Source organism: Pristiophorus japonicus, chromosome 12 (genome assembly GCF_044704955.1).
Source record: "Pristiophorus japonicus isolate sPriJap1 chromosome 12, sPriJap1.hap1, whole genome shotgun sequence".
Lineage (NCBI taxonomy): Eukaryota > Metazoa > Chordata > Chondrichthyes > Pristiophoridae > Pristiophorus > Pristiophorus japonicus.
Genome location: NC_091988.1, coordinates 52,160,132 through 52,180,442, shown reverse-complemented (window position 1 = coordinate 52,180,442; position 20,311 = coordinate 52,160,132). Strand labels below are relative to the sequence as shown.

Genomic DNA, 20,311 nt, shown 5'->3' with positions numbered 1-20,311 from the left:
TAGATTATAACGAATGCATCTGCTATAACTTCCGCCATCTCTTTTAATACCCTGGGATGCATTTCATCAGGACCAGGGGACTTGTCTACCTTGAGTCCCATTAGCCTGTCCAGCACTACCCCACTAGTGATAGTGATTGTCTCAAGGTCCTCCCTTCCCACATTCCCGTGACCAGCAATTTCTGGCATGGTTTTTGTGTCTTCCACTGTGAAGACCGAAGCAAAATAATTGTTTCCGGTCTCAGCCATTTCCATATTTCCCATTATTAAATCCCCCTTCTCATCTTCTAAGGGACCAACATTTACTTTAGTCATTCTTTTCCGTTTTATATATCGGTCAAAGCTTTTACTATCTGTTTTTATGTTTTGCGCAAGTTTACTTTCGTAATCTATCTTTCCTTTCTTTATTGCTTTCTTAGTCATTCTTTGCTGTCGTTTAAAATTTTCCCAATCTTGTAGTTTCCCACTAACCTTGGCCACCTTATACGCATTGGTTTTTAATTTGATACTCTCCTTTATTTCCTTGGTTATCCACGGCTGGTTATCCCTTCTCTTACCGCCCTTCTTTTTCACTGGAATATATTTTTGTTGAGCACTATGAAAGAGCTCTTTAAAAGTCCTCCAGTGTTCCTCAATTGTGCCATTGTTTAATCTGTGTTCCCAGTCTACTTTAGCCAACTCTGCCCTCATCCCACTGTAGTCCCCTTTGTTTAAGCATAGTACGCTCGTTTGAGACACTACTTCCTCACCCTCAATCTGTATTACAAATTCAACCATACTGTGATCACTCATTCCGAGAGGATCTTTTACTAGGAGATCGTTTATTATTCCTGTCTCATTACACAGGACCAGATCTAAGATAGCTTGCTCCCTTGTAGGTTCTGTAACATACTGTTCTAAGAAACAATCCCGTATGCATTCTATGAATTCCTCCTCAAGGCTATGGGACTTAAACCCACAACCTTCGGACTCAGAGGCGAGTGTGCTACCCACTGAGCCACAGCTGACATACAAGGAAGCTATTTAACTCATCCGTGTCTTTGTTACCTCTCTGAGCTATCCACCTTTTCCCACTCCCCTGCCCCCTCCCTGTAACACTTTCAATTTCTCACTTTCAAACCTTTGGTCACTTCCCTTTTAAAAGTTATTCTTATGATTTTGCTTCCACCATTGGTCGTGATAGGGCATTAACTAACTAAATATTATTTAAAAATCTCCCGATTTCATCTTTCATTTTCTTGGTGACAGGATTACATTTATGCGATCTACTTACCCATTTATTAACCACTGGAAATAATTCTCTTAATTTATCTTATCAGGCCCCTACATTTTTTAAGATCTCCTCTTAACCTCCTTTGGTCTAATGAAAAGAGGCCCTGTTTGTCCAGTTTCTCCTCGTAGCTAAAGCCTCTCCCTCTGCTATCATCTGACTAAATCTCTTCTACACACTCTCCATTGACTTGGCATCCCTCCTAATGTACGGCACGCAAAATTGAACACAGTATTCTAAAGGTGGCCTTACCAATGGTATAGGTTTGGATTAGCTCTTGATGCATAGGGAGGGAATCTGATAATGTAAGCTTGGCTCAATTGGTAGAATTCTTATTTCTGAGTCAGAAGGTTGTGGTTCAAGCCCCAATCCAGGGCTTGTAGAAAGATGCTCTGGTGCAATACTGAAGGTGTGCTGCAATGTCAGAGATGCTGAGGCCGAAATTCTGGCGCACCAGCGATTTTTTTTTTTCCCGCCAGGAGCGATGGGGCAGCCTCTGGATCAATTTTCAGCACTTTGAAATTTTTTTTGATGTTGGTCCGGAATTGAGTCATAGTGGGGGCGGAAGTGCGGCGGTACGTCCTGCAGAGGAGTGAAAGTTGGGATGGGATCGCAGCGGCGGAGCGATGGTGACGTAACTGCACGTGTGCGTCACCATGCTCTCTCTCCTCCATTAAAGGGGAGAGAATCGGGGATATTTTACCTTCGGCCACTGGGTCACCAGGGAGGATTTTGGCCGGGCCAGCGGCCTAGGTTGCCTGTCAGTGGCCCGGCCAAACCTGGGGCAATACTTTGCCAGCCAATTGGGAAGTCGGCTGGCAAAAATAAAAACGTGGCGGCCGCGGCAGTGCACCCTCCCCTTGAAGGGTTGCCGCGCTGCCAGGCCGCACAGTTAGGAGAAGGTGCACTGACAGAGAAAGCTGTCGGGGGCACCGCGTGACGGGGCATTTATTTTTTTAATTTGAATTTGGGTCGGAGTGTTCTGGAGGTGCGGGAGAGCTGCGGTGCGTATTTTGATGACATGCTTGTGGCGGTCGGCAGCAGCGGGGCGGAAGTGGGGACAGGCCAAAAAATCCCCGCGAAAAATCAGCTCGTTGGTCTAGGGGTATGATTCTCGCTTTGGGTGCGAGAGGTCCCGGGTTCAAATCCCGGACGAGCCCTCTTTGGGGAACAAAGAAATGGCAGACCAATTGAACAAGTACTTTGGTTCTGTCTTCACAAAGGAAGACACAAATAACCTTCCCGATGTACTAGGGGTCCGAAAGACTAGTGAGAAGGAGGAACTGAGGATATCCTTATTAGGCGGGAAATTGTGTTAGGGAAATTGACGGGGTTGAAGGCCGATAAAATCCCAGGGCCTGATAGTCTACATCTCAGAGTACTTAAGGCCCTAGAAATAGTGGATGCATTGGTGATAATTTTCCAACAGTCTATCGACTCTGGATCAGTTCCTATGGACTGGAGGGTTGCTAATGTAACACCACTTTTTAAAAAAGAAGGGAGAGAGAAGACGGGTAATTACAGACCGGTTAGCCTGACATCGGTGGTGGGGAAAATGTTGGAATCGATCATTAAGGATGAAATAGCAGCGCATTTGGAGAGCAGTGATAAGATTGGTCCAAGTCAGCATGGATTTATGAAAGAGAAATCATGCTTGACAAATCTTCTGGAATTGTTTGAGGATGTAACTAGTAGGATGGACAAGGGAGAACCAGTGGATGTGGTGTATTTGGACTTTCAAAAGGCTTTTGGCAAGGTCCCACACAAGAGATTGGTGTGCAAAATCAAAGCACATGGTATTGGGAGTAATGTACTGACGTGGATAGAGAACTGGTTGGCAGACAGGAAGCAGAGAGTCGGGATTAACAGGTCCTTTTCAAAATGGCAGGCAGTGACTAGTGGAGTGCCGCAGGGCTCAGTGCTGGGACCCCAGCTCTTTACAATATATATTAATGATTTAGATGATGGAATTGAGTGTAATATCTCCAAGTTTGTAGATGACACTAAACTTGGTGGCGGTGTGATCTGTGAGGAGGACACTAAGAGGCTGCAGGATGACTTGGACAGGCTAGGCGAGTGGGCAAATACATGGCAGATGCTGTATAATGTGGATAAATGTGAGGTTATCCACTTTGGGGGCAAAAACACGAAGACAGAATATTATCTGAATGGCGGAAGACTAGGAAAAGGGGAGGTGCAGCGAGACCTGGGTGTCATGGTTCATCAGTCTTTGAAAGTTGGCATGCAGGTACAGCAGGCAGTGAAGAAGGCAAATGGTATGTTGGCCTTCATAACAAGGGGATTTGAGTATAGGAGCAGGGAAGTCTTGCTGCAGTTGTACAGGGCCTTGGTGAGACCCCACCTGGAATATTATGTTCAGTTTTGGTCTCCTAATCTGAGGAAGGACATTCTGGCTATTGAGGGAGTGCAGCGAAGGTTCACCAGATTGATTCCAGGGATGGCTGGGCTGTCATATGAGGAGAGACTGGATCAACTGGGCCTTTATTCACTGGAGTTTAGAAGGATGAGAGGGGATCTCATAGAAACATATAAGATTCTGACTGGACTAGACAGGCTAGATGCAGGAAGAATGTTCCCGATGTTGGGGAAGTCCAGAACCAGGGGACACAGTCTTAGGATAAGGGGCAGGCCATTTAGGACTGAGATGAGGAGAAACTACTTCACTCAGAGAGTTGTTAACCTGTGGAATTCCTTGGCGCAGAGAGTTGTTGATGCCAGTTCATTGGCTATATTCAAGAGGGAGTTAGATATGGCCCTTATAGTTAAGAGGATCAAGGGGTATGGAAAGAAAGCAGGAAAGGGGTACTGAAGGAATGATCAGCCATAATCTTATTGAATGGTGGTGCAGGCTCGAGGGGCCGAATGGCCTACTCCTGCACCTATTTTCTATGTTTCTATGTTTTTATGTAAACTTAGGTCGAGGCGGCCCATCAACTGCAATGCGGTGGCCACTCGATTCTGCCACATGGCTGCCGCAAAACGGTGGTAACGGGCCTTATTCGGACCCTGAATTTTGGTCCTGTTAAGTTTCAGATGAAATGATAAACTGAGGCCTTACCTGCTTGTTTAGACAGTTGTAAAAAATCCCATGGCACTATTCGAAGAAGGGCAGAGAGTTCTCCTGGTATCCTGGCCAACATTCTTTTCTCAACAAATATCACCAACATCAGATTATCTGGTCATTTATTCACTTGCTGTTTTTATGATCTAGCCTTATACATATTGCCTACTGTGTTTGTCTCCATAACAATGATGATTACACTTCAAAAAATAAATTAATTGGCTGTGTCACATTTTGGGATGTCCAGAGAAAGGTCCTTCTTCAGAGTGGGAAATGAGAGGAAAACATTGTTCCCCATTTCAGGAGACTACAAGGAAAGATACCACTGTATTCCCAGTTTCTGCGAGAGCAGTGGGACTACCTTTTTCCAGTTTCTGCCCTAATTTAAATGTGTATGTTTAGTAGGGTTTTTTTAAGCAGCTGGTTCGTGCAACGTTCAGGGTAAGGAATGTTAGTCTGACCCTAAAGCAAAAATCAGATAAAGCAAAGGCGTGAGACCTTTCCCTCTCTTCACTGTGTTACAACTTGTAAAATTGTAACATGGACACCTGTGATAAGGTTCGAGAGGTATGCTTTGATGCCTATTCACACCACGAGTGGTTAAAGTAGGCCAATTTGTATGAAGTGGCATCCTGGTTCAAACAACCCCACCCTTATTCCTATTTGATAGTATTATGAAAAATCATTTTGTCCTTCATAATTTGATTGAATTGCAACTAAATATTTTAGATGCTTTATTTAACCTGTGTACATTCTGGTCCACATTGAATATTTGGCCATTTAAGAAGAGAGAGATATTGTAGTGTAAGACCATGGTCAATCCAGTATACAGATAAGAACATAAGAACATAAGAATTAGGAACAGGAGTAGGCCATCTAGCCCCTCGATCCTGCTCCGCCTTTCAACAAGATCATGGCTGATCTGGCCGTGGACTCAGCTCCAATTACCCGCCCGCTCCCCATAACCCTTAATTCCCTTATTGGTTAAAAATCTATCGATCTGTGACTTGAATACATTCAATGAGCTCGCCTCAACTGCTTCCTTGGGCAGAGAATTCCACAGATTCACAACCCTCTGGGAGAAGAAATTCCTTCTCAACTCGGTTTTAAATTGGCTCCCCCGTATTTTGAGGCTGTGTCCCCTAGTTCTAGACTCCCCGACCAGTGGAAACAACCTCTCTGCCTCTATCTTGTCTATCCCTTTCATTATTTTAAATGTTTCTATAAGATCACCCCTCATCCTTCTGAACTCCAACGAGTAAAGACCCAGTCTACTCAATCTGTCATCATAAGGTAACCCCCTCATCTCCAGAATCAGCCTAGTGAATCGTCTCTGTACCCCCTCCAAAGCTCGTATATCCTTCCTTAAGTAAGGTGACCAAAACTGCACGCAGTACTCCAGGTGCGGCCTCACCAATACTCTATACAGTTGCAGTAGGACCTCCCTGCTTTTGTACTCCATCCCTCTCGCAATGAAGGCCAACATTCCATTCGCCTTCCTGATTACCTGTTGCACCTGCAAACTAACTTTTTGGGATTCATGCACAAGGACCCCCAGGGCCCTCTGCACCGCAGCATGTTGTAATTTCTCCCCATTCAAATAATATTCCCTTTTACTGTTTTTTTCCCCCAAGGTGGATGCCCTCACACTTTCTGACATTGTATTCCATCTGCCAAACCTTAGCCCATTCGCTTAACCTATCTAAATCTCTTTGCAGCCTCTCTGTGTCCTCTACACAACCCGCTTTCCCACTAATCTTTGTGTCATCTGCAAATTTTGTTACACTACATTCTGTCCCCTCTTCCAGGTGACTTATGTATATTGTAAACAGTTGTGGTCCCAGCACCGATCCCTGTGACACACCACTAACCACCAATTTCCAACCCGAAAAGGACCCATTTATCCCAACTCTCTGCTTTCTGTTCGCCAGCCAATTCATTATCCTTGCTAATGCGTTTCTACTGACTCCGCGTACCTTTATCTTCTGCAGTAACCTTTTGTGTGGCACCTTATCGAATGCCTTTTGAAAATCTAAATACACCACATCCATCGGTACACCTCTATCCACCATGCTCGTTATATCCTCAAAGAATTCCAGTAAATTAGTAAAACATGATTTCCCCTTCATGAATCCATGCTGCGTCTGCTTGATTGCACTATTGCTATCTAGATGTCCCGCTATTTCTTCCTTAATGATAGTTTCAAGCATTTTCTCCACTACAGATGTTAAACTAACCAGCCTATAGTTACCTGCCTTTTGTCTGCCCCCTTTTTTAAACCGAGGCATTACATTAGCTGCTTTCCAATCCGCTGGTACCTCCCCAGAGTCCAGAGAATTTTGGTAGATTATAACGAATGCATCTGCTATAACTTCCGCCATCTCTTTTAATACCCTGGGATGTATTTCATCAGGACCTTGAGTCCCATTAGCCTGTCCAGTACTACCCCTCTAGTGATAATGATTGTCTCAAGGTTCTCCCTTCCCACATTCCTGTGACCAGCAATTTCTGGCATTGTTTCTGTGTCTTCCACTGTGAAGACCGAAGCAAAATAATTGTTTAAGGTCTCAGCCATTTCCACATTTCCCATTATTAAATCCCCCTTCGCATCTTCTAAGGGACCAACATTTACTTTATTCACTCTTTTCCGTTTTATATATCTGTAAAAGCTTTTACTATCCGTTTTTATGTTTTGCGCAAGTTTACCTTCGTAATCTATCTTTCCTTTCTTTAGTGCTTTCTTAGTCATTCTTTGCTGTCGTTTAAAATTTTCCTAATCTTCTATTTTCCCACTAACCTTGGCCACCTTATACGCATTGGTTTTTAATTTGATACTCTCCTTTATTTCCTTGGTTATCCACGGCTGGTTATCCCTTCCCTTACCGCCCTTCTTTTTCACTGGAATATATTTTTGTTGAGCACTATGAAAGAGCTCCTTAAAAGTCCTCCACTGTTCCTCAATTGTGTCACCGTTTAGTCTGTGTTTCCAGTCTACTTTAGCCAACTCTGCCCTCATTCCACTGTAGTCCCCTTTGTTTAAGCTTAGTACGCTCGTTTGAGACACTACTTCCTCACCCTCAATCTGTATTACAAATTCAACCATACTGTGATCACGCATTCCGAGACGATCTTTTACTAGGAGATCGTTTATTATTCCTGTCTCATTACACAGGACCAGATCTAAGATAGCTTGCTCCCTTGTAGGTTCTGTAACATACTGTTCTAAGAAACAATCCCGTATGCATTCTATGAATTCCTCCTCCAGGCTACCCCGTGCGATTTGATTTGACCAATCGATATGTAGGTTAAAATCCTCCATCATTACTGCCGTTCCTTTTTCACATGCCTCCATTATTCCCTTGATTATTGCCCGCCCCACCGTGAAGTTATTATTTGGGGGCCTATAAACTACGCCCGCCAGTGACTTTTTCCCCTTACTATCTCTAATCTCCACCCACAATGATTCAACATTTTGTTCATTAGAGCCAATATCGTCTCTCACAACTGACCTGATATCATCTTTTATTAACAGAGCTACCCCACCTCCTTTCCCTTCTTGTCTATCTTTCCGAATCGTCAGATACCCCTGTATGTTTAATAAGAACATAATAAAGAGAGCATTTGTAAATTTTCCTGGTCACGCAAACACAGATTATTGAAAGATACAGTTTCTGGAACAAGTAGCCCCATCTTGATTAATAATCTCTTGTGTTCTTTTATATTCTCCAGCAAGCATTAATAGAGAACAACCATTTATCGTACAACCCTGCTCAAGGGTTTTCGAAATGCAGACCTCTGGGAAGTGTACCGATGTATTGTGGGGTGTGATCCCAGAATATTCGTTCAAACATCATTGCTGGGCCAGTGTAAAAGGAGTTCTCACCTGCATCTAACCAGTGGAGTGGGAAATAATGTAGGATTATGAAGTCACTTAATGTGTATTGGTGCTCTATGCCCTGTCCAGCAGTTTTGCAGTGTGATTGATGGCATTAGTGTAATATATTTTACTAGGTGGTCTCTCTGTGTTATTTATGGTATTAATGCTCTACTTTGCCCAGTGGTCCAATTACATGATTGATGATATGTTACTAAAGCAAAGCAAAATTTGACTAAATTTGTTGAGAGGTTTCATTAAAACAGAGACAGTTAATTTTAAAAACTTGGCTGCCTTGTTTATAATAAAGAGGAATTGATGCTATTACTATAGAAACATCAAAGTGTAATTTTTTGATAAGTAGGGTTCCCGCAATGCAATTTGAGTGCATTATATAATGATAGCTTTGAGGGATTTCTGTAAGTAGCCAGAAAATATGCATTTTAGAGCACATGAAAATAATTATTCCAATTTTAAAATAATAATACCGAGCACTCCGAGTAATTACTTTCAATTTCAAATTATGAGTTGGCATGATAAAAATGCTTTTCATGTGGTTAATCAGCATCTTAAGATCAGAAGGGTGAAGAGTGGTCGCGTGCACTAGAGGGAGAAGGAAGAGAATACAACATGATGTGAACTGAGGGAGGAGACACTGAATTGAGTAGGTGAATACCAGCATGAACTGAGGAATCGAGGGGAAGAGAAGGAGAATTCCCAGGATCAACTGGGAGAGAGAGAGAGAAGCAAGTCTCCATAACACGTTGAGAAACATATGGGCTGAATTTTCAGTTGGAGGCTTCTTAGGGCGCTAATGGTGGCAGGTCGGTAAATTTCGCACCGGAAATGGTTTGCGACGGCAGCCAAAAACTTCGGATGCTGCGCCCTGAGAGTGGAGTAGAACACTTAGGAAAGCTCTTAGGGTGCAAGGCCAGGTGAGCAACTGAAAATCCGTTGCTGAAGAGCCGGCTTCGGAGCGCCCTAAGAGAGGCCTCCCTGCAACAAAAAAAATCCGGACAAAAATATTCCTGATAACATATTCACCCCAAATAAAGGCGAATCGCAAAAAAATACCAAACAAATATCAATTTCACTTAGCTTTTTCAATCATTCCTTCCCTTAGCGCCCAGGGACAGCTCTAACTGCCAGCTCTCTCTGGCGGTCTCACTATGGGGCATTATAGATGCTGTTCCAAGCAAATATCGCATCACTGTTGAAACCGGGGGCGTTGCACATCGGCACGACACACCCGGCCGGTACTGCTAAGCGCCACCGCAAAGCCGGCACCATATTTTCCAGCAGGGCACTGGAAGCTGTCCGCCCTGGCGCTAAGCATATCGCGACCCATTACCGTCCCACCACTCACAGATATGCAATTCAAACAAAAATCCAGCCCATAGTTTCAAAACAACTTAACAATCAGGTTAAGCAGCAAAATACCAATACATGTGCACAACAATTTTAATGCAGGAAATGAGGGATAATCCCTGGAATTTTTGCTACAATCTTGTGTTGTACAAGCATCTTAAGTTATGAAAAGCTGGGGCCGCACTGCACTCATGGGCCAGAATTTACTGTAAAAAATAACGGTGAGGGTAATGGTGCTCACTGCTATTTATGTGCAAATCGAACAGCAACTTCAGGCGACTGCAGATGCACAGTTAAACGCAAAAGTTGCTGTCCGAGTTGTGCCGATCCGCTATAAACGGACGCAAAAACGGCATGTTGCAATCTGGCTCCCCATTCAAATGTATTGAATGACATGAAGTTCTTATGCTTACGTTGTAGATATGGACTAAACTCACCACAGAAAGTTAGGGCTTGTCCATTTCAGGTTAAATACCGTTTTTAATAATGTACATGTCTTAATTACTCTTTCTGGCACGAAAATTAACTTTTTGGAGTCTCATTCCTTCAGCTTTTAATTGTTGTTGGCGATTTAATTTTAAAAGAATGATTATTTTTTTTAAATTTTTATTTCTGTCTCTTTTTTTCTCTTTCTTAATCCATTCTTTATTTCCCTCTCTTGTTTCCCTTCCTGTATCTGATTTGACATTGAATTCACTATTCTAACGGATACTTCCTGGTTCAGACACTGCTGTTCATTAACAATTCTTCAATCTGATTGGTCAAGAAGATACACAGTTGCATACCCTGTTTGCACAGGTCCCAGGTGCCCTGTAAAGGGCGCTGGGCCAATTGGATGTCCCACTTGCAGCAACTTGCCCTGTAAAAGCTCGTGGGAATTAACCGGGCAAGGGCAAGTTTGGTAAACAGCAGGCGTTGTTTGTTTGCTGGTTACTGTCAATTCTGACCAATATATTTGGGGCTATTTTTGAATTGCCATCTTTTTTGAGACTGTTGCTAGGCTTTTCCTGGTTCCCCAGGTTGGCAACGATTGCAAAAGCAATATAAACATGGCAGACTGGAAGAGTGCTACCAATATGACAGTTTTTCTTTCCTCACATGGTGAACTTAACCTGGTGACAGATAAGATGACATGTTTGCTTTGATATGCTTATACCCAATTTTTCCTTCTGGCTCGACAGCTCGACAGTTATAATGGTGAAATCCTTTGAAACCAGTTGACAGTTTGAACTGAAACTCAGTTCAGTGCTTTTTTGCATATTTTAAACTAAAACGATGTAACTGTGTTGAAATCTGTTTCTATATGAAAAGGGGGAAATATGTTAATTACATGTCTCATTGAAATTCCCGGAGAAACATACTTTTCTTGTTGTTTTTTCCCTCTTTAAAAACAAGCCAAATTCTCTCGGGGGGAGCTTTAATTTCGAAGATATTTTGTTTGCATTACTAGACTTCAACTAAATGTTTAAAAGTGTCATTAAAATGATAATAACTGCAAAGAGGATTCAGGCAGCTGGAGAATTAAGTATGCTACGCAATAGGAGTATATTAACAAGCCCCAGGACATTGCTGCAGGAGTTCCTCGGGCAGTGTCCTAGGCCCAACCATCTTCAGCTGCTTCATCAATGACCTTCCCTCCATCATGAGCTTAGAAGTCGGGATGTTCACTGATGATTGCACAGTGTTCAATTCCATTGGCAACTCCTCAGATAATGAAGCAGTCTGTGCCCGTGTGCAGCAAGATCCAGGCTTGGGCTGATAAATGGCAAGTAACATTTGTGGCATCATCCAATAAGAGAGAGACTAACCATCTCCCCGTGACATTAAACAACTTGTATTTAACGTAGTGAAATGTCCCAAGGTACTTCACTGGAGTATTGTGAGATTAAAAAAGGAGCATCACCATTGCCGAATCCCCCACTATCAACATCCTGGGGTTCATCATTGACCAGAAATCTAATTAGACCAGCCACATAAATGCTGTAGCTACAAGAGCAGGTCAGAGGCTGGGTATTCTGCAGCGAGAGATTAATGTGCAAAGTTAAAGCACATGGGATTGGGGGTAGTGTGCTGATGTGGATTGAGAACTGGTTGTCAGACAGGAAGCAAAGAGTAGGAGTAAATGGGTACTTTTCAGAATGGCAGGCAGTGACTAGTGGGGTATCGCAAGGTTCTGTGCTGGGGCCCCAGCTGTTTACATTGTACATTAATGATTTAGACGAGGGGATTAAATGTAGTATCTCCAAATTTGCGGATGACACTAAGTTGGGTGGCAGTGTGAGCTGCGAGGAGGATGCTGTGAGGCTGCAGAGCGACTTGGATAGGTTAGGTGAGTGGGCAAATGCATGGCAGATGAAGTATAATGTGGATAAATGTGAGGTTATCCACTTTGGTGGTAAAAACAGAGAGACAGACTATTATCTGAATGGTGACAGATTAGGAAAAGGGAAGGTGCAACGAGACCTGGGTGTCATGGTACATCAGTCATTGAAGGTTGGCATGCAGGTACAGCAGGCGGTTAAGAAAGCAAATGGCATGTTGGCCTTCATAGCGAGGGGATTTGAGTACAGGGGCAGGGAGGTGTTGCTACAGTTGTACAGGGCCTTGGTGAGGCCACACCTGGAGTATTGTGTACAGTTTTGGTCTCCTAACTTGAGGAAGGACATTCTTGCTATTGAGGGAGTGCAGCGAAGATTCACCAGACTGATTCCCGGGATGGTGGGACTGACCTATCAAGAAAGACTGGATCAACTGGGCTTGTATTCACTGGAATTCAGAAGAATGAGAGGGGACCTCATAGAAACGTTTAAAATTCTGACGGGTTTAGACAGGTTAGATGCAGGAAGAATGTTCCCAATGTTGGGGAAGTCCAGAACCAGGGGTCACAGTCTAAGGATAAGGGGTAAGCCATTTAGGACCGAGATGAGGAGAAACTTCTTCACCCAGAGAGTGGTGAACCTGTGGAATTCTCTACCACAGAAAGTAGTTGAGGCCAATTCACTAAATATATTCAAAAGGGAGTTAGATGTAGTCCTTACTACTCGGGGGATCAAGGGGTATGGCGAGAAAGCAGGAATGGGGTACTGAAGTTTCATGTTCAGCCATGAACTCATTGAATGGCGGTGCAGGCTAGAAGGGCTGAATGGCCTGCTCCTGCACCTATTTTCTATGTTTTCTATGTTTTCTATGAGTGTCTCACCTCCTGCCTCCACAAAGCCTTTCCACCATCTACAAAGCACATATGTGATGGAATACTTTCCATTTGCAGCTCCAACGACACTCAAGAAGCTTGACACCATCCAGGAAAAAGCAGCCCCATTGATTGGCACTCCATCCACCACCTTAAACATTCACTCCCTCCACCACCGGCGCACCGTGGCTGTAGTGTGTACAGGATGCATTGCAGCAACTCATGAAGGCTTCTTCGACATCACCTCCCAAACCCGCAAGGACAAGGGCAGAAGGCGCATGTTCCCCTTCAAGTTACACACCACCCTGACTTGGAAATATATCGACTGTTGCTTAATCGTCGCTGGGTCAAGATCGTGGAGCTCCCTCCCTAAGTATCTTCAGCTCACAGACTGCAGCAGTTCAAGAAGGCAGCTCACCACCACCTTCTCCAGGGCATTTAGGAATTGGCAATAAATGCTGGCCTTGCAAGCCACACCCACCACAATCCTTTAATGAATGAATATATTTTTTTAAAGCGCAGTCTGAATTAGCAGTGTGCCAGTCTCAAGCCATCACTGGCCCCACACTGGGATGGCATGTGTGCCCAGGGATAATAGGGAGACCAGTGCCAGGCAGGAGCACATTCTAAACACACAGCCTATTCACTTCTCACTTGCCAATCTCTAATTGTGGCCTGCCTTAAATCATATCAAAGTTTTTCAATTAAAAGGCCAATAATGATTTAATTTTCAGGTGAGAGATTGTCATCTTCAGAGGCCACTTTGAACTTTTATTTGGTTTTCAAACAATAGATAGAATGAAATGGAAAGAAAAGCATCAAAAAGCCTTTTGATTGCTGTTTTGCAAGCTGTTTCCTGTACTCTGCCACAACACCTATGGTTAGGACCAGTTATATTTGTGATGCAGAGTTTCACCATTGGAATGTACCATCTCACACCATTATTTCTCAAATGAACAATGAACATCATGGAGCATATTCTGATGAAATCCAGTTTCCATTTTATTGCCAATCATGTTTGGATATGCATAAAGGTAAGTGATTTCCAAAACATCCTTATCGCCATCAGACAGACAACAGCATCCCCATTCTCATCCCCATTCCCATTCCCATCCCCATCTCCATTCCCATCCCCATCCCATTCTCATCAGCTGGATAAAACATTCTGATCCTCATCCGCATTCCATTCTCATCAGATGGACAAAAACATCCCTATTCTCAACCTCCTCCCCATCCCAATCTCATCAGATGGGTAAAAACATTCCATCTCTGTCAGATGGACAAAATACATTTCCATGAGGTAGCATCTCCATCAGCAAGACAGAAATATCTGTGTCTGATTAACAGAAAAAATATCCATCTTATAGACAGAAACATCTGCATCAGATATAAATATCTGCATCTAGCAAACTGGAACATCTGTATCAGATAGAAACATCTGCATCAGACAGACTGGAACATCTCCATCAGACAGACACAAACGGTTGTATTTGATGGATAGAAATCTGCATCTGATGAAGAGAAACATCTCCACCAGATATAAACATTTCCATCAAATAAACAGAAGCGTCTGCATCTGATGTGAGGAAACATCTGCATCAAATATAAACATCTCAGTCCGATGAACAGAAAAATCTGCATCAGTTAGAAAAGAACATCTGCATCTGATGGTACAAAAAAACATCTCCATCAGACAGGCAGAAACTTTCCCATCCCAATCTGATAGCTGGAAGCAAGTTTCTGCGTAAACTTCCTCATCGCCAACTGATGGCAAGGGACATTTCATCTCCATTAGATAGACGGAAACAATGCCATGTTGCTATTTGTTGGATAGAAACGCTCCTCTCCTCCATGTGACGGGAAAACCCTCTGCCCTCGGCAAATAAGCAGAAATATCAACAACAACAACAACTTGTATATATGTAGCACCTTTAACATAATAAAACATCCCAAAGGACTTCTCTGGAGTGTTTTAAGACAAAACAAATACATTTGACTCCGAGCCACATAGGAAGAAATCACGGCAGATGACCAAAACCAGAGGTTATCCAGTTTAATCCCACTTTCCAGCTCTAGGTCTGTAACCCTGCAGGTTACGGCACAAAGGAGCACCTTAAAGGAGGAAAGAGAGGTACAGAGGTTTAGGGAGGGAGTTCCAGAGCTTAGGGACCAGGCAGCTGAAGGCACAGCCACCAATGGTTGAGCGATTATAATCAGGGATGCTCAAGTGGGCAGAATTTGAGGAGCGCAGACATCTCGGGGGATTGTGAGGCTGAAGGAGATCCAACTCTCTAGCTCATTGCATGAACCATCTCAGTCTCTTTAATATTTGCCCAGAAACCTTTCTATCTAATCGATTAAAAACGTCACCCATTCCATCAGAAGTAAATGAGAATATTCACTTCCATTCGAGATCAGAAACATCTTCAACCGCTACCTCCAGCCAGCTCTTCGGTTGCAACCCTCCCAAAGACCAAACACCTTGGTAAACCCCATCTCTTTACAACATTATCCAATGGGGAACTGGTTCAAACGATTGGTCATGGTTGCAGCCGTGTGCAAGGAGATGGAGGACTTGCACATTTCCCATTCTGCTGCTGCAGCTGGGATTGGATCCTAATTCCATTCTGAACGATTCAGAATCCGAAGACCTCCGATTTCCCCGATCCAAGAAGGCAGCCAGCAAGTAAAACAACTCGCACATGCACGAAAGGAATTTGAACAGGCGCGGTTTGGTATTAAGTGCTCGGAGACAAACTTTTTGTGATTAAACTGGTAGTGTGGCGGGACTCCCTGAAGTTCCTGTCCCTGCCCCATATCCCAAAGGAAAAGTGTCAGAGAAACAAACACGGATCTGCCCAAAAGGTGCTCATCAATTTGAGGGGATGGTGACATGTTTTGGTTTTGACCATGAGGGAGCAGCACTTGGTATTGAGGACTGCATCCAACCCCCCCATTGCCCCTCACCCCGCGTTTGTCTCAGTATGCAGCAGATAGCCTTACCTGACGAAGAAATAGTAGGTGTTGTTCTCCATGACCGTGTAAGAGTGGCAAGGGAAATAGCCCAGCCCGGTCAAGTTGAACCTGGCGCCGGCTGGCATCTCCAACATGCTGCCCCACGCCTGGTCACACAGCAGCTCCACCTCTGCGGAGTAGAAGAGGTCGGTGTCATATTGCCAGGGCAGGTAGTTGTGCACGCTGTACGTGTCCTTGTAGACCGCCAGCACCTTGGCATAGACGATGATTTCGGCCAGCTCGGCTCGGCACGGCTCACTTTGTGGTCTCCAGTCGTGGGGCAGCTGACAGCCCCAGCTTCCTCCCAGGACAGCCAGTGCCAGGACTGTGAATAACCACCTCATTCTGTCACAGTCCCAATCCAGCAGTGGCGAGGGTTAGAGAGAGACACAGAGAGGGAGAGAGAGTCTTCTCCAGATAGCAGTCTGTCGAGTAAGTGTGCGTGTGGGGAGGGGAGGGGATCCACTTCAAACCTCACCAACTTGTACACACGCTCCCTGCTCCCTCCTTCAGTATTCTCTGCCCACTCTGCATCCTTTAACAGAGCTTCTTAAAATGCAAATCGAATCCCGTCTAACGAGGTCCGTCTGCGTTGCCGAATTTGTGTGATTTTTGTGGCTAATCTGTCGCCGGGCACTGAATGGAAATCCTTTTTTTTAAAACCTCACAGAAGCAAGATCAGTTTTCAAGGGGTTTGAATCGCCAACATTTTCTTAAAGCGACAGCGCACCCGGAGCAGCCATGGCACGCGTTCAAATCCTGGCTCTGTTCTCATGGGCTGTCAGAACTGCAATAAAGACATTGAGCTCCGGTTATTATGGACTGCCTGGACCTCGAATAACTTCATTCGGCTAGTTTTTGGATTTTTTTTACAGTAATCTAAGCTTGCGCATGAACGATCTACCTCGCTTGTTTAAAATTAAAAAGGGAAACTGCATTTTTTTAGGGGGGGGGAGGGGGGGAACTGAAATAAAAACAGAAAATGCCACGAATACACAGCAGTGCCTGTAAAGGAGAAAGGCAACAACAAGTTGTATTTATATAGTGCCTTTAACATAGTAAAATGTCCCAAGACGCTTCACAGGAGTATTATGAGACAAAAAAATTTTTGACACTGAGTCAGATAAGAAGAAATTACGGCAGATGACCAAAAGCTTGGTCAAAGAGGTATGTTTTAAGAAGCGTCTTGAAAGATGAAAGCGAGGTAGAGAGGCGGACAAATTTAGGGAGGAAGTTCAAGAGCTTAGGACATAGGCAACAGAAGGCACGGTCACCAATGGTTGAGCGATTATAATCAGGGATGCTCAAGAGGGCAGAATTAGAGGAACGCAGATATTTCACGGGGTTGTAAGGCTGGAGGAGATTACAGAGATAGGGAGGGGCAAGGCCATGGAGGGATTTGAAAACAAGGATGAGAATTTTGAAATCAAGGCATTGCTTAACCGGGAGCCAATGAAGGTCAGCGAGCACAGGGGTGATGGGTGAGCGGGACTTGGTGCGAGTTAGGACACAGCCAGTCAAGTTTTGGATCACACCTAGTTTACATAGGGTAGGTGGGAGATCAGCCAGGACTGCGTTGGAATAGTCAAGTCTAGAGATAACAAAGACATGGATGAGGACTTCAGCAGTGGATGAGCTGAGGCAAGGGCGGAGATGGACAATGTTACGGAGGTGGAAATAGGCGGTCTTAGTTATGCTGCAGATATATGGTCAATAGCTCATTTCAGGAAATAGCAACTCTTGGCCCAGGCTAAAATAGGATTAAGGCAAGTGTGGCCTAGTTCACATGGTGAAGTTCTTTTTAAAATGGAGTTTTTTCTGAGTGATTGTGTTGCTTGGTGTGGCGTTTAAACAGTGCCATGAACACGGTCTGACATTCCCACACTGCTGATATTTCACTACCTACTGTACTCTTCTTGTACAAAACGGTTGCTCGGTATTTCTGCTGCTGAGAGAAAGATAAAGGGCAGGTGATTTCCTCTTGTCTGTTAAATACATCTACAAACCTCTGCATGTACCTCTGTAAAGCACTTTGGGGCATCCGGTGGTCATGAAAGGAACTATATGAATGCAAATCTTTCTTTCTTGCAAACATCAAGTTTGCCATAATCACACCAAACGCGTTCATGGCACTGTTTAAACTCCACATCAATCAACACGATCGCTCGGAAAAACAACTCCATTTTAAATAGAATTTCACCACATGGATAAGGTCACACTTGTCTTACTCCTATTTATGTTTGCTGTTGAGAGTTGCACTAAAAACCTTTGCCTTAACATTGATTATTAACAATGGGAAGTGCACTCAAAACTGCAACCCACCCTTCTTGTTCTAAATCAACTGAACCAGAGAGACCATAACAATCAAAGCACAGTACTACCCAGAGCATGTTTTTCCCGCTTGTACATCGTTAAGCTTTACAATTAATTACTTCACCATTCAGAATTGCTGCATAAAAAGAAAGGCTTGCATTTTACAGCGCCTTTCGCTATACACAGCCCTGATTACACCACACCTGGAGTACTGTGAGCAATTCTGGGCACCACACCTTAGGGAGGATTTACCGACTTTGGAGGGTGCAGTGTAGCTTTACCAGAATGATACCTGGACTTCAAGGATTCTCAGGGGCAATTAGGGATGGGCAATAAATGTTGGCCTTACCAGTGACACCCACATCCCAGGAATGAATTTTAAAAAATTATGAGGAGAAATTATACAAATTAGGGTTTGTATTCCCTAGATTTTAGAAGGTTAAGGGGCGATCTGATCAAAGCTTTCAAGATATTAACGAGAACAGATAAGGTCGATAGAGGTTGTGGATTCCAGGACCAGGGGTCACAGTCTACAAATTAGAGCCAGACCTTTCAGGAATGAAATTAGGCAACATTTTTATAAACAAAGGGTGGTAGAAGCCTGGAACTCTCTTCTGCAAATGGCAATTGATGCTAGATCAATTGTTAATTTTAAATTGGAGATTAATAGCTTTTCATTAACTAAAGGTATTAAAGGATATGGGCCAAAGGTGGGTATATGGAGTTAGGTCGCAATCAGCCATAATCTCATTGAACGGCAGAACAGGCTCAAGGGGTTCAGTGGCCTACTCCTGTTCCTATGTTCCTTTCACGACCACTGGACTTCCCAAAGCACAGTAACAGCCAATGAAGTACTTTTATGAAGTGTAGTCACTGTTATAATGTAGGAGACATGACAGTCAATTTGTGCACAGTAAGCTCCCACAAACAGCAGTGCGATAATGACCAGATAATCTGTATTTTTGTGATGTTGATTGAGGGATAAATATTGGCCAGATAACTCCCCTGCTCTTCTTCAAAATAGTGCCATGGGATCTTTTATGTCCATCTGAGAGAGCAGATGGGGTCTCGATTTAACATCTCATCCAAAGACAGCACATCTGACAGTGCAGAACTCCCTCAGTACTGCACTGAAGTGTCATCCTAGACTGTTACGCTCAAGTCTCTGGGGTAACCTTTGGACTCAGACATGTGAGTGCTACCCACAGAGCCACAGCTGACACATGCATATGGCCCCTTAATTCTGTGAAATGGGTTTTTTCCTCAGTGCATAGTGTCAAGTTTTTATATTTGCACTGTCTAGCTGGTTGCTGAAGCCCTGTTTGAGGGATAGCGACTTAGGGTGGTCTATAGAGGACTAATATGGATTCACTTCTGTTGACATGAGCCATAAATGATGTAGAAAAGGGTACTTCTAGGAAGGTGAACCAAGAATGTTACTTCAAATTAAGCCAGGAAAATAGGACCAGAGAAGACATATAGAAATGAGTGAAAAGTAAATTTAGAGCAGAGACCAAAAAAAATCTTTACAAAGTTCGTAATATTTGGAATGCTTTACCAAGCAAAGTAATAGAGGCAAAAAACACTGGCACTTTCAAAATGTAATTCAATGCCATGCTGGAAGAGTTAATTTATTAGAAGGATGAACTTCAATGAACCAAATAGCTTCTCATCCCTCGCATCTTTTATATTCACACCACATCACCCAGTTCCACCTCTATCTCGACCTTACTCTGCACTTTGTATCCCACACTACAATGTTCCTATCACCTTACATCTCATCTAATGCCCATATGATGCTGTCCTATGCACATTCTTTTTGCTCTTATTCCTAATCCAATGTAATCTTGTAATCAATTCCACACTCATAATCTTGCACAAAATTCCAAATGCACATAACCCTCACCTAAACCCTCATCTAACCCCAGACAACCTTGCATTTTATGTCATCTCTGTGCATCTCAAAGCTCCTTCAACCTTAACGGAAAGCCTCGGCTTTCTGATTGACAGGTATCTCCAGAGGGGTAGGACTTTCACCTGCCTTGAAGATATCCACCCGGTCCGTCACATTTCTGACTCAAGTTCATTAGCATATCCAATATGGGATCGCAGCAGGTGCTGAACTAGGATTACAAAGTGACAACAAAGGCCGTCAGGGCCCTGTTGTAAAGCAAGAAAGAGGCAACCTCTGAGCCAACCT

General features: G+C 43.7%; 1 protein-coding gene and 1 non-coding gene across 2 annotated transcripts in view; one reads left to right on the top strand and one right to left on the bottom strand.

The window, feature by feature from the left end:
* Positions 1–16,409, bottom strand: part of LOC139276852 (coiled-coil domain-containing protein 3-like) — a 41,586-nt gene extending 25,177 nt beyond the window's left edge. The window contains exon 1 of the mRNA XM_070894850.1: positions 15,787–16,409. Within this exon, the coding sequence (XP_070750951.1) occupies positions 15,787–16,142 (356 nt within the window). The 5' untranslated portion in view covers positions 16,143–16,409. The remainder of the gene's footprint in view (positions 1–15,786) is intronic.
* Positions 2,358–2,429, top strand: trnap-ugg (transfer RNA proline (anticodon UGG)). Its single transcript has one exon. It is a non-coding gene; the product is annotated as a tRNA-Pro (tRNA).
* Positions 16,410–20,311: the final 3,902 nt, after the last annotated feature.